This window comes from Eriocheir sinensis, unplaced genomic scaffold (genome assembly GCF_024679095.1).
Source record: "Eriocheir sinensis breed Jianghai 21 unplaced genomic scaffold, ASM2467909v1 Scaffold46, whole genome shotgun sequence".
In the NCBI taxonomy this organism is placed as follows: Eukaryota; Metazoa; Arthropoda; class Malacostraca; order Decapoda; family Varunidae; genus Eriocheir; species Eriocheir sinensis.
The window spans coordinates 1,002,014-1,015,137 of NW_026111787.1; the positions used below are offsets into that span (position 1 = coordinate 1,002,014).

Below are 13,124 nucleotides of genomic sequence, written 5' to 3' on the forward strand. Positions count from 1 at the left end.
AGGTGGGTTGGGTATCCAAGCAGGACACCCTTCACCGCCGCCTCCTTTTTCTCCAGGGTGATGCCGCGGGTCCGTCCAGCAGCAATCTCGTCCAGGGTGGTGGCGTGGTCCCAGTCCCACGCACGGATGAGGAAGTCCCCCGCGCGGGAGACCGTCACCCGGAGTCGCAGCTTCCGCTCGTCCTCCATCCACCGAATGGCCTGGTAGTGGGTGCTGAAGTCCGAAGACACCAGCCTCCACTCCGGCAGGGGTCCGCTCGATCGGTCCTCCCCGCCGTCCTCGTGAAGCGTCCTCCTTCGGGCCCGCTTGCTCTGCACGCGGGTCCATCCGTCCCCGTCGTCAGGAGCGGACTCCGTGGGCCGCTTCCTTCTTGCCGCCATAGCAGAGGCGGGAGCTGAAAGCTCAACCGGGCCGTCTGCAGGGGCAAGTCAGGGAGAGCAGCAGTGAGGAGAGAGGGTCTGCACTCACTGCTGTCTGCGCTGGAACTGTTGGTTGGGCTGCTTTTGCTTTGCTTTAATAGTTTATTGATAACTTTTACATAAGACACAAAAATAAAAATAAACATGAAAATTACAAAAATAATCGGTTATCAAAGCAGGCTCTCAATAAACAGCCTGCCCGATGTACAGTACATAGGTTACACAGGATACAAATGTTCAAAATATACACATGGAAAAATGTCAAGTTATTCACAGGTCACCGACGTAGTAGCTTGCGAGCTCCTCGTCGGTGAGGTCCCTGTCTGCATTCAGGAAGAGGTCTTCGTCCACGCCTCCGACGTCGACCTCGTCCTCTGAGACGTCTTCTTCCTCATACGTCGCCCACTCAACCTCCTGCTTATGATCGAAGTGGCGTGGGGGGTTACCCAGTGGGCGGGCCGTGCAGATGGAGGCAGGGAGCGGCTTCCCTTCACGGAGTGTCCTCCTCACTAAGGGGAGGGCTGTCTCGTGCGGGATCCTCTCGAACCTGGCCTCCTCTTCTTGCTCAGTGAGGTGCTCGTAGCGGATCAGGAGATCCACCAACTCGCCCTCACTGAAATTGTAGGTCCGTGGGGTCTGGGTCGCCTGGCAGGTGCCGGGGGCCTCGCGGGGTGCTGGCTCCACTGCAGTCGCCGGCGCGTCCACCGTCTCGAGTGTCTGGTCCCTGGTCCTCTTTTTCTTCTTCTTCGGCGCGGTTACATCCTGGGACACTACTGGGGGTGTCACCTCGGCGGTCGCCGCAGCCGTCTCCGTTCTCGTCGGCCGTGGTGGGTCCACCTCCATCTCCCTGGCGGGAGACTTTGGTGTCGGGACGCTCAGTTCCGTGGGTCCCGTCCTCCTCTTCCGTCTGCGGCGCCTCCTCTTTCGTCCTTCACCGTGGGGTGGCGTCCTCTCCTCCGTGGGCGGCTGCCTTGGCCGCGCTGCTGCCGGGTCCGCCGAAGACGTCGTCCTCTGCAGCTTGGCTCCCGGGATTCTGCGGAGTCGAGCGGGGCACCTGCGGTTCCAGGCATGGTGACCTGAACTGCAGTTGGGGCACACAGCCACCGGGCGCGCCACGCCTTCCCTAAGGCGGCGAACGCAGTCCCTCGTAGCGTGGTCCCCGCTGCACACGCCGCACAACTCCTCCGTCCTAGTACACTGCCGCTGCCTGTGGCCGAAAGCCTGGCACTTGTAACAGCGCACAGGCTCCGGCACGTAGCGGCGGCAGGTAAAGCGTCCCCAGCATCCGAGGTCCAGCGAGGCGGGGACACGTCCCCGCAGCGTCAGCTGCACGCTCCGGGTGGGCAGGCGTCGTCCGTGGCCGGCGTTGTAGTGGCACCTCACTGCAGCTGCAACGCAGGGGTGCGCCAACACCGGGTCCAATGGGAGGTGGGTAGGGTATCCAAGCAGGACACCCTTCACCGCCGCCTCCTTTTTCTCCAGGGTGATGCCGCGGGTCCGTCCTGCAGCAATCTCGTCCAGGGTGGTGGCGTGGTCCCAGTCCCACGCACGGATGAGGAAGTCCCCCGCGCGGGAGACCGTCACCCGGAGTCGCAGCTTCCGCTCGTCCTCCATCCACCGAATGGCCTGGTAGTGGGTGCTGAAGTCCGAAGACACCAGTCTCCACTCCGGCAGGGGTCCGCTCGATCGGTCCTCCCCGCCGTCCTCGTGAAGCGTCCTCCTTCGGGCCCGCTTGCTCTGCACGCGGGTCCATCCGTCCCCGTCGTCAGGAGCAGACTCCGTGGGCCGCTTCCGTCTTGCCGCCATAGCAGAGGCGGGAGCTGTAAGCTCAACCGGGCCGTCTGCAGGGGCAAGTCAGGGGCTGCCATTTTGCTTTTGCTTTAATAGTTTATTGGTAACCTTTACATAAGACATACATAGAAAATAAACATGAAAAATTACAAAAATAATCAGTTACCAAAGCAGGCTCTAAACAAGCAGCCTGCCCGATGTACTGTACATATACTACACTTGGTACAAATCTATCAAAATTACACGTGGGGGAAATGTCTTTTTAATCACAGGTCACTGGCGTAGTAGCTTGCAAGCTCCTCGTCGGTGAGGTCCCTGTCTGCATTCAGGAAGAGGTCTTCGTCCACGCCTCCGACGTCGACCTCGTCCTCCGAGACGTCTTCTTCCTCATACGTCGCCCACTCAACCTCCTGCTTATGATCGAAGTGGCGTGGGGGGTTACCCAGTGGGCGGGCCGTGCAGATGGAGGCAGGGAGCGGCTTCCCTTCACGGAGTGTCCTCCTCACTAAGGGGAGGGCTGTCTCGTGCGGGATCCTCTCGAACCTGGCCTCCTCTTCTTGCTCAGTGAGGTGCTCGTAGCGGATCAGAAGATCCACCAGCTCGCCCTCACTGTAGGTGTAGATCCGTGGGGTCTGGGTCGCCTGGCAGCTACTGGGGGCCTCGCGGGGTGCTGGCTCCTCCGTAGTCGTCGGCGCGTCCCTCGTCTCAGGTGTCTGGTCCCTGGTCCTCTTTTTCTTCTTGCTGGCGGGTACCTCCGGGGACACAGCTGGGGGTGTCACCTCAGCGGTCACCGCTGCCGTCTCCGTCCTCATCAGACGTGGTGGGTCCACCTCCATCTCCCTAGCGGGAGACTTTGGTGTCGGAACGCTCTGCTCCGTGGGTCCCGGCTTCCTCCTCCGTCTGCGGCGCCTCCTCTTCCGTCCTTCACCGTGGGGTGTCGTCCTCTCCTCCGTGGGCGGCTGCATAGGCCGCGCTGCTGCCGGGTCCGCCGAAGACGTCGTCCTCCGCAGCTTGGCACCCGGGATTCTGCAGAGCCGAGCGGGGCACCTGCGGTTCCAGGCATGGTGCCCGGAACTGCAGTTCGGGCACACAGCCACCGGGCGCGCCACACCTTCGCGAAGACGGCGAACGCAGTCCCTCGTGGCGTGGTCCCTGCTGCACACGCCGCACAGCTCCTCCGTCCTGGTACACTGCCGCTGCCTGTGGCCGAAGGCCTGGCACTTGTAACAGCGCACAGGCTCCGGCACATAGCGGCGGCAGGTAAAACGTCCCCAGCATCCGAGGTCCAGCGAGGCGGGGACACGTCCCCGCAGCGTCAGCTGCACGCTCCGGGTGGGCAGGCGTCGTCCGTGGCCGGCGTTGTAGTGGCACCTCACTGCAGCTGCAACGCAGGGGTGCGCCAACACCGGGTCCAATGGGAGGTGGGTAGGGTATCCAAGCAGGATACCCTTAACCGCCGCCTCCTTCTTCTCCAAGGTGATGCCGCGGGTCCGTCCAGCAGCAATCTCGTCCAGGGTGGTGGCGTGGTCCCAGTCCCACGCACGGATGAGGAAGTCCCCCGCGCGGGAGACCGTCACCCGGAGTCGCAGCTTCCGCTCGTCCTCCATCCACCGAATGGCCTGGTAGTGGGTGCTGAAGTCCGAAGACACCAGCCTCCACTCCGGCAGGGGTCCGCTCGACCGGTCCTCCCCGCCGTCCTCGTGAAGCGTCCGCCTTCGGGCCCGCTTGCTCTGCACGCGGGTCCATCCGTCCCCGTCGTCAGGAGCAGACTCCGTGGGCCGCTTCCGTCTTGCCGCCATAGCAGAGGCGGGAGCTGAAAGCTCAACCGGGCCGTCTGCAGGGGCAAGTCAGGGAGAGCAGCAGTGAGGAGAGAGGGTCTGCACTCACTGCTGTCTGCGCCGGAACTGTGGGCTGCCTTTTTTGCTTTAATAGTTTATTGATAACTTTTACATAAGATACAAAAATAAAAATAAACATGAAAATTACAAAAATAAGCGGTTACCAAAGCAGGCTCTAAACAAGCAGCCTGCCCGATGTACGATACATAGTTGGCACTAGTTACAATTGGACAAGATTACACATGGATGAAATGTCTTTTTATTCAGTGGTCACCGGCGTAGTAGCTTTCGAGCTCAGCGTCGGTGAGGTCTCTGTCTGCGTTGAGGAAGAGGTCGTCGTCCACGTCTCCGACGTCGACCTCGTCCTCCGAGACGTCTTCCTCCTCGTAAGTCGCCCACTCAACCTCCTGCCTGTGGTCGAAGTGACGTGGGGGGTTACCCAGTGGGCGGGCCGTGCGGATGGAGGCTGGGAGCGGCTTCCCTTCACGGAGTGTCCTCCTCACTAAGGGGAGGGCTGTCTCGTGCGGGATCCTCTCGAACCTAGCCTCCTCCTCTTGTTCAGTGAGGTGCTCGTAGCGGATCAGGAGATCCACCAACTCGCCCTCACTGAAATTGTAGGTCCGTGGGGTCTGGGTCGCCTGGCAGCTGCCGGGGCCCTCGCGGGGTGCTGGCTCCACTGCAGTCGCCGGCGCGTCCACCGTCTCGAGTGTCTGGTCCCTGGTCCTCTTTGTCTTCTTCGGCGCGGGTACATCTGGGGACACTACTGGGGGTGTCACCTCGGCGGTCGCCGCAGCCGTCTCCGTTCTCGTCGGCCGTGGTGGGTCCACCTCCATCTCCCTAGCGGGAGACTTTGGTGTCGGGACGCTCAGTTCCGTGGGTCCCGTCCTCCTCTTCCGTCTGCGGCGCCTCCTCTTCGTCCTTCACCGTGGGTGGCGTCCTCTCCTCCGTGGGCGGCTGCCTTGGCCGCGCTGCTGCCGGTCCGCCGAAGACGTCGTCCTCTGCAGCTTGGCTCCCGGATTCTGCGGAGTCGAGCGGGCACCTGCGGTTCCAGGCATGGTGACCTGAACTGCAGTTAGGGCACACAGCCACCGGGCGCGCCACGCCTTCCCTAAGGCGGCGAACGCAGTCCCTCGTAGCGTGGTCCCCGCTGCACACGCCGCACAGCTCCTTCGTCCTGGAACACAGCCGCTGCTCAGGCCGAAAGCCTGGCACTTGTAACAGCGCACAGGCTCCGGCACGTAGCGGCGGCAGGTAAAGCGTCCCCAGCATCCGAGGTCCAGCGAGGCGGGGACACGTCCCCGCAGCGTCAGCTGCACGCTCCGGGTGGGCAGGCGTCGTCCGTGGCCGGCGTTGTAGTGGCACCTCACTGCAGCTGCAACGCAGGGGTGCGCCAACACCGGGTCCAATGGGAGGTGGGTTGGGTATCCAAGCAGGACACCCTTCACCGCCGCCTCCTTTTTCTCCAGGGTGATGCCGCGGGTCCGTCCAGCAGCAATCTCGTCCAGGGTGGTGGCGTGGTCCCAGTCCCACGCACGGATGAGGAAGTCCCCCGCGCGGGAGACCGTCACCCGGAGTCGCAGCTTCCGCTCGTCCTCCAACCACCGAATGGCCTGGTAGTGGGTGCTGAAGTCCGAAGACACCAGCCTCCACTCCGGCAGGGGTCCGCTCGATCGGTCCTCCCCGCCGTCCTCGTGAAGCGTCCTCCTTCGGGCCCGCTTGCTCTGCACGCGGGTCCATCCGTCCCCGTCGTCAGGAGCAGACTCCGTGGGCCGCTTCCTTCTTGCCGCCATAGCAGAGGCGGGAGCTGAGAGCTCAACCGGGCCGTCTGCAGGGGCAAGTCAGGGAGAGCAGCAGTGAGGAGAGAGGGTCTGCACTCACTGGGTGGGTGGTGGGTTTTTGAGGGTTGTTAGCCCTCGCGGGCTATGTGCCATAGGCTGGCCCGCCTCTCTCTTGGATCTCTCTAAGCCACGGACGCGTCACGCCCAGAAACGCCAGTGCCGCACCCAACACGGCCCCAATGGCCAGCGCGCAGCGTACCATGAGCGACCGACAAAACCCCACTCCAGGTCCCGAGGATTGAAAGGTGTGAATAATTGAAATTAAGGAAGTCAGAGGGCGACAGTGGTTTGTACGTATATTTGGCAGAGTGGATGGTTTGAGAAGTACTCCGTATAGCGGAGGGACCTTTAGATGGGGTCCAGCCCTGATAGTCGGAGGGAGGCGAGCGGAACGGAGGGGATTCTATGAGGGTAAAAGGTGGCACAGTAAGATAACAGAAGGAAGAGACCTTTGTACAGCAAAGGGATCATTTGTTTAAAGTGGGTCATTCGAACCACGCAAGTAAAGTGGGAGGCAGTAGAAACAGACCTTTTGGTGGGGTCAAGCCACAGGTGGTGAGCGGAACGGAGGGGATTGCATGAGACCGAAAGATTGAACAGTAAGTGACAGTTGGAAGAGTCCTTTGTATAGCAAAGGGATCATTTGTTTAAAGTGGGTCATTCGAACCACGCAAGTATAGTCGAAGGTTTTTAGAAAAAAAAAAAAAAAAAAATAATAATAATAATAATAATAATAATAATAATAATAATAATAATAATAATAATAATAATAATAATAATAAATAAAATAAAAATTAAGAAAATAGATAAAATAAAAAATAAATAAATAAATAAATTAATAAATAAATAAATAATAATGATAATAATAATAATAATAATAATAATAATAATAATAATAATATAAATAATAGTAATAGTAAAAAAAAAAAAAAAAAAAAAAAAAAAAAAAATATATATATATATATATATATATATATATATATATATATATATATATATATATATATATATATATATATATATATATATATATATATATATATATATATAATAATAATAATAATAGTAATAATAAAATTAAATAAATACATAAATAAATAAGTTAATAATAAAATAAAATCTAAATAACTAAGTAAATAACTAAATAAAAATAAATAAGTAAATAAAAATAACTGACTAAAAAAAAAAAATAAAAAAAAAAAAAAGGAAGTCATACTGTCTCGTCGTTTACCGTGGAGGCTCTCTGTCTGAGGAACCTCGTGAGTGTCCTGAGGTCGTCCGTCAGGTACCGTACCATCCTTGCTGCAGCTGTTCTTCTCTCCGCAAGGGTGTAACCTCCTGGCCGCCATCGTCCTTAGCGGGCCTGTTCTGCGCACAGTCCAGGAGGTAGTGGACGAGGGGTCGTCCGCATCCTCCAGGCAGTGCAGACACAACTCGCCCTCGTAGTCCGCTATGGGAGCGAACGGTCGGGTAGCCGAGTCGCAGTCTGTGGATCATTATTCTATCCCTCCTCGCTAAGGAGGAGGGAGGAACGGTCTCGTAGCCGGTGGCGTTGGCGTACCAATGAAGGGACGCTGAGGTTGCCTCAGCGTCCTTCACCAACGCGAGCGCGCGCCTTCCTGTGGTCCTCTTCGCTGTGCGTTTTAGCTGTTGTAAGCTAACAGGGACCTCGATCGCGATCCGGTCCTGGTCCAGCGCCTGCTTGGCTGCTGCATCCGCCGCCTCGTTGCCCGGGACACCCACGTGACTGGGTATCCAGGCGAACGTCACGGCTCGCTCGTCGCGTCGCAGGCGTGCCAGAGTGTCTAGTGTCATAGTCACCAGTCTGATGTTGTCACGTACCCTGTCTCGTCTGAGCGTCTGGAGTGCTGTCATCGAGTCAGTGTAAACGTTGATGTCCTTGTTGTCGGTGCGTAGGGCGTGCTGGAGCGCTGTCAGGAGTGCCACTAGCTCTGCCTGAAGGGTAGAGCAGTGGTCGCCGGTCCGCCAACCGTGTGTCTCCTCGCCGCTCACGAAGGCCGCCGCTGTTCTGCCTCTCTCTCGGTCAACGGATCCGTCCGTGTAGTATACACTTGCCCCATCCGAAGATGTGCGGGCAAGGGTTCCTCTTGCGTGGGCGAGTAAGGTCTCGCGTGAGCACTGCTGCTTGCTGAAAGGCAAGGGGTCCATGTGGAAGCGAGCCACATCCGCAGCCCATGGCGGCGGGTCGACGTAGCCCTCTGCCTTCTCATCCGGTCCTCTTCCTGCCAGGTCCACGTCCGGGAGTGAGAGTCGGGTCGCTCTCGCTATCCCTCGTGCCCACGTCCTGTCGGTGAAAAGCCTGGCATCCTGTGCTAGAGAGGTTAGTAACCTCCGTCTCGCAGGGGTGTCGGACAGTCTGACGACTGTTTTGGCTGCCCACGCGGCTGCCACCTGTTCGATCCGGAGCATCAGGGGAGGGAGCTCAGCCTCTGCTCGCAGAGCCTCTAGCTTCGTCCACCTGGGCGCTCCGAGGATATGCCGCAGCGCGTCGTTCTGGCACCTCTCGAGAGAAGTCGCGACGCTGTCTGAGAGGGACACCATCGCCACCGCCGCGTAGTCCGCGAGGGTACGGACGGCCTGTACGTAATACAGTTTAAGGACTCGGTGCGTCGCCCCCGCTCTCGTGGTCGTCATCCTCCGCATCACGGTGAGCCGGCACTTCATCCTACTCTTCAGGTACTCAGCCTCCTTCGAGAAGGTGAGCCTGTGGTCGATCCACACTCCAAGGTACTGGTACGCTGTGCACCACTCGAGTCGTACACCCTGTATCCTCAGGCTCTGCTCAGGCGTCGGGCCGAGGATCGACATCGCCCTCGACTTCCCGGCTGAAACCGAGAGACCTAGGTCTCTGCAGGCAGCGGTGACTGAGTCGAGGGCCTTCTGTGCCCATGAGAGCCTGTTGCCTCTACCTACGGCGACTAACGCGAGGTCGTCGGCGTAGCTGAGTAGGGTGACGTTGCGTCCTAGCGGAAGCCCGGCAAGGGCTTCCATGAGGGCGTTGAAAAGCGTTGGGCTGAGGACGCCCCCTTGCGGGGTGCCGTTCTCGAAGCCCTGCTTGCTGGAGACGTGGCCCTGGAACCTTACCTTTGCTGTGCGGTCGCGAAGGTAGTCGTGCCCAACTGAGGAGCCGCCCTGACACACCTTTTGCCGCAAGAGCATCAGCAATGGCAGTGGGCGAGGCCAGCTCGAAGGCCTTCTCTAGGTCGAGGAAGACCACAACAGCCGGCTGGTTGTTGATCGTGGACAGAAGGGAGGCCATGCTGTCAGCAGCACTCTTCCCCTCTGTGAACCCGTACACGTTGTGATGGGGCGGGCCATTTGCCACTGTAGGCGAGTCAGTACCATTATCTCAGCAGTCTTGGCAGCACAGCTGATGAGAGATGGGCCGTGTCGTGCCTGGGTCCGTGGGTTTCGGTACCGGGTGGACGAGTGCCGCCTTCCAACGGACTGGAAGGCGACCCGCCTCCCAGGAGGCGTTGATGAGGGCCAGAAGGGCGCTCTCACCAGCCGACCCCATGTTGCGTAACATGGAGTAGGTAATACCATCCTCGCCGGGCGCGGTGTCTTTGCTTCTCTTCTCTGCTCTCTTCAGTTCTTCTCTCGTAAAGAGTGGGTCGGTGACTGCAGGCCGGGCCTCCGCACGCCGGATGCGGGCCAGCCTGCCTTGTAGTAGCTCCTGCTGCTTTCGTTGCACTTCTTGGGGGAGGTTGCCTGCGGATGCGCGGTCCGCGTACGAACGGATGAGCCTGTTGGCTTCTTCCTTCGGGGTGGGATGTGCGGCAGGCCTGGAGGTCTCCTCCTGTTGCCCGCCGGAGGCATGACCAGAGCGTTCTGAGGCTGGTGCGCGAGCCGAAGCTCTCACACCAGCTCAGCCACTTGGTCTCCCTCTCCCTGGCAACATGTCGTGCGTTGTCCACTTCTTAGAGAAGTAGCTGTAGATTCTACTGCGTGCGGTACATGAGAAAGAGCTTGCGGATGTTGTTGACTCGATGGTTCATCTCCTTGACTCGGGGCTGCGGAACCATCCGTTCTTGGTAGGCGGTCTACGACCGACTGCCTTCGGGATGGCTCTGTCGGCGGCGTCGGTCAAAGCTGCAGCAAGGTCTCGGTCGAAGCGGTCTATGTCATCAGGCTGGCTGTAGTGAAGCCACCACTTAGCCACCTCTCTACGAAAGGTGGCCCAGTTGGCCCTGTCCAGCCGCCACCTGCTCGGCCCGGCCTCCTTCGGCGGGAGGGGGACATCGAGCGTCGTCAGAATCGCAAAATGGTCGCTCGTCAAGGTCGGGTGTAGTCGCCAGTCTGCTCCGTCGGCCAACGCGGAAGAAACTAACGTGAGGTCCAGGGCGTTGCCCTGGACGTGTGTCGGCTCACCTGTGTTTAGCAGCACGGCGCCCTCAAGATCCTGGAGCAGCGTTGCCAGATGCTGCCCTGCAGCGTTGGCGTTGCTCCTGGAACCCAGCACCTCGTGGTGGGCGTTGAAATCGCCTCCAACAAGGACGCTGGCCTCTCCGGCAAGAGTGAGGAGCTCAGTGAGGTCAAGCTCACGTCTCGGCTTGCTGTATACATTGTAGACTATGACCTCCGTCCCGTTAAGGAGGAGGGTGACGGCTTGGGTCTCGACACCTCGCCGCAGTCTATGGGGCGTTCGACCACCCTATGGGGATGGAGTTGCTGACCAAGATCAGGGAACCTCTACCCCCAGTCTCGTCCCTGATCGGGAGATGGTGAGCCGTGTATCCGGGAAAGCGGAGGTGGCAATCCCCCCTAACCAGCGTTTCCTGTAGGAGGCAAACACTTACTTCATCCTCGATGAGAGCGGCCTGGAGCAGAGTCTTGTTGGCGCGGAGTCCTCGGATGTTCCACTGTAAGAACCTCAGGCCTGGGCGGCCCGGAGGTCCTCCAGCATTGGGTTCTCCTCGTCCACGGAGTTCGTCGTCGGTCGCGTCTTCCTCGGCGTCCCTGGCGTCAAGGTCAGTAGGTCGGTCTCTGCTCTCTTCAGGACAGCGTCCGTCGCCGAGGTGCGATGGGCGCCCAGGGCTTGTAGCAGGTCGCAGTGCATTCTTGCCATCACTGCTTGCAGGCGCACCATCAGGTCGTGCAGGTCGAAGGTCGGAGCGGTGGGGCGATAGGTGACGGTCGCTTTCCTGGTGGAGTCTGGGCTGATCCAAAACGTCTTCGTCAACCCAGCGTCTAGACGGCCGGGCGCGCTCATCCTCCTCGAACGGCTGAGTGGCGGGGCGTCCTCCGTCCCGGTCGACGCACGCGTCTCCGCTCCGGCTGAGCTGAGGTGCTCCGTCTCTGTGGGCGTGCGCCGCTCCACTGGGGCGGGAGTGGGTCCCTCCGCCGTGGTTGCTGGTCGTCTCTTCTTCTTGTTGCGGTTCCTCCTGCGGCGGGGTGCGCTCCCTGGCCGCATTGGCTGCTGAGCGGGTAGCGGCGGATAGTCTTCCTCCGTCGGGGGCGGGGCCGTGGTGGCGCCGTCATCTCCGTCTGGCCGTGGCCTCGCGGCTGGGGCACCGGTCCCCTCTCCGTGGTTGGAAGTCGCCGCCTGCCCGCGCACCTCCGCGACCTCGCTGGGTGTCTCCAGCCGAAGTTGCCGCATCTTGGCGGATGCCGGCTGGCGTCCTCCCGTCTGGCTCGTATAGTCACGATGGAGTCGTGGCTGCCCGCACACACCGCGCAGGTTAGCCGCGACCCGCGGCAGAGCCTGGCCACGTGGCCAAACTTCTGGCACTTGAAGCACCGCGTCGGCTCCTCTACGAAAGGCCGTACGCGGTACCTGCCGAGCCAGCCGAGTGACAAGTCCTTGGGAAGCGATTCCCGGTCCATGACCAGTTCCACGTTCCTCGTGGGTAGTCTCCGTCCTTCTCTCACGACATGGCAACGCCTGACGTGAGTCACTCCGCTGTCTGTTAGCTTCCTGATGTCCTCGGCATCGTACTCGAGGGGGTACCCCACAAGCACCCCCTTCACTCTCCTCGGTGCTTGATCCAGCCTCTGGAGGACAATGCCTCGAGGGCGACGAGCTACTACCTCCTCGAGAAACTCGGCCGCGGCCGCGTCCCTCGGAGTCAGGAGGAATGGCGTCGGGGTCTGGAGGTGCACAGCCGGCGCCGGGCGGCGCAGTGTATCCAGGTGGCGCACCGCGAGGTAATCGCTGGTGCAGTCTCCCCTGTGCACTAGGCGGTACCGGGGGGGCCCCTCCGTGGGTCTCCTCCGATCCGCTTCCCGGGGGGCAGGAGCGACCTCCACGGCTCGTGTCTGCTGCCTCTTCCTCTGCTGGACGGTCTTCCTCTTGTGGGTTGTTGCAGCGTTCGCTCTATATATGCAGAGCCAGAGGCGGCGGTGGTGGGTCTTTGGGCGATAGGCTGGCTCCTGCCGTCTACTTCCGGACGGCCCAGTGACGTTGGGTGAGCCTCCACACTGTACTAGGCTCTAGCATATGCAGACAGCTCCAAGACACCCCTAAATTCCTCCAATAGGGCTAGATAGATGCACTGCCTGACGGGGGCGGGCAAGCGCGGGACTAGGAGGCGGCGCACGCGCAGGGCGCGGCGGACCACCGCTCCTCCCCCGGCCGCCAAAACTATAAAAACCAGAAACGGCTGGCAGACTCAACTGTTCTGTTCGTCCGTAGCCATGGCCCGTACCAAGCAGACTGCCAGGAAATCCACCGGTGGCAAGGCGCCCCGCAAGCAGCTGGCCACCAAAGGCCGCTCATAAGTCGGCCCCGGCCACCGGAGGAGTCAAGAAGCCTCACCGCTACAGGCCCGGGACCGTGGCCCTCCGTGAGATCCGCCGCTACCAGAAGAGCACCGAGCTCCTCATCAGGAAGCTGCCCTTCCAGCGTCTGGTGCGCGAGATCGCCCAGGATTTCAAGACCGATCTCCGCTTCCAGTCCTCTGCCGTCATGGCTCTGCAGGAAGCCTCAGAGGCCTACCTCGTCGGTCTCTTCGAGGACACCAACCTCTGCGCCATCCACGCCAAGCGTGTCACCATCATGCCAAAGGACATCCAGCTGGCCCGTCGCATTCGCGGCGAGCGTGCCTAAGCGGGCGTTGCCCGTCTGAGTACTACAATCTGCTCACACTATATCTAGGCCCTTTTCCGGGCAAAAGTCACTTTCCGGGAGAGAGTTTAGACAGACACTGGGGCGGGCAGGGGGGGAGGAGGATCACTGGCTTGTTGCCTTTCCCACATATCCTTCTGCTTCATAATCT

At 59.8% G+C, this 13,124-nt stretch overlaps 1 protein-coding gene across 1 annotated transcript; it reads right to left on the reverse strand.

Moving 5' to 3' along the window:
* Positions 1–7,167: 7,167 nt before the first annotated feature.
* Positions 7,168–9,066, reverse strand: LOC126992427 (uncharacterized). The gene has a single exon (XM_050851165.1). The coding sequence runs from the start codon at positions 9,064–9,066 to the stop codon at positions 7,168–7,170; it is 1,899 nt and encodes a 632-aa protein (XP_050707122.1).
* Positions 9,067–13,124: the final 4,058 nt, after the last annotated feature.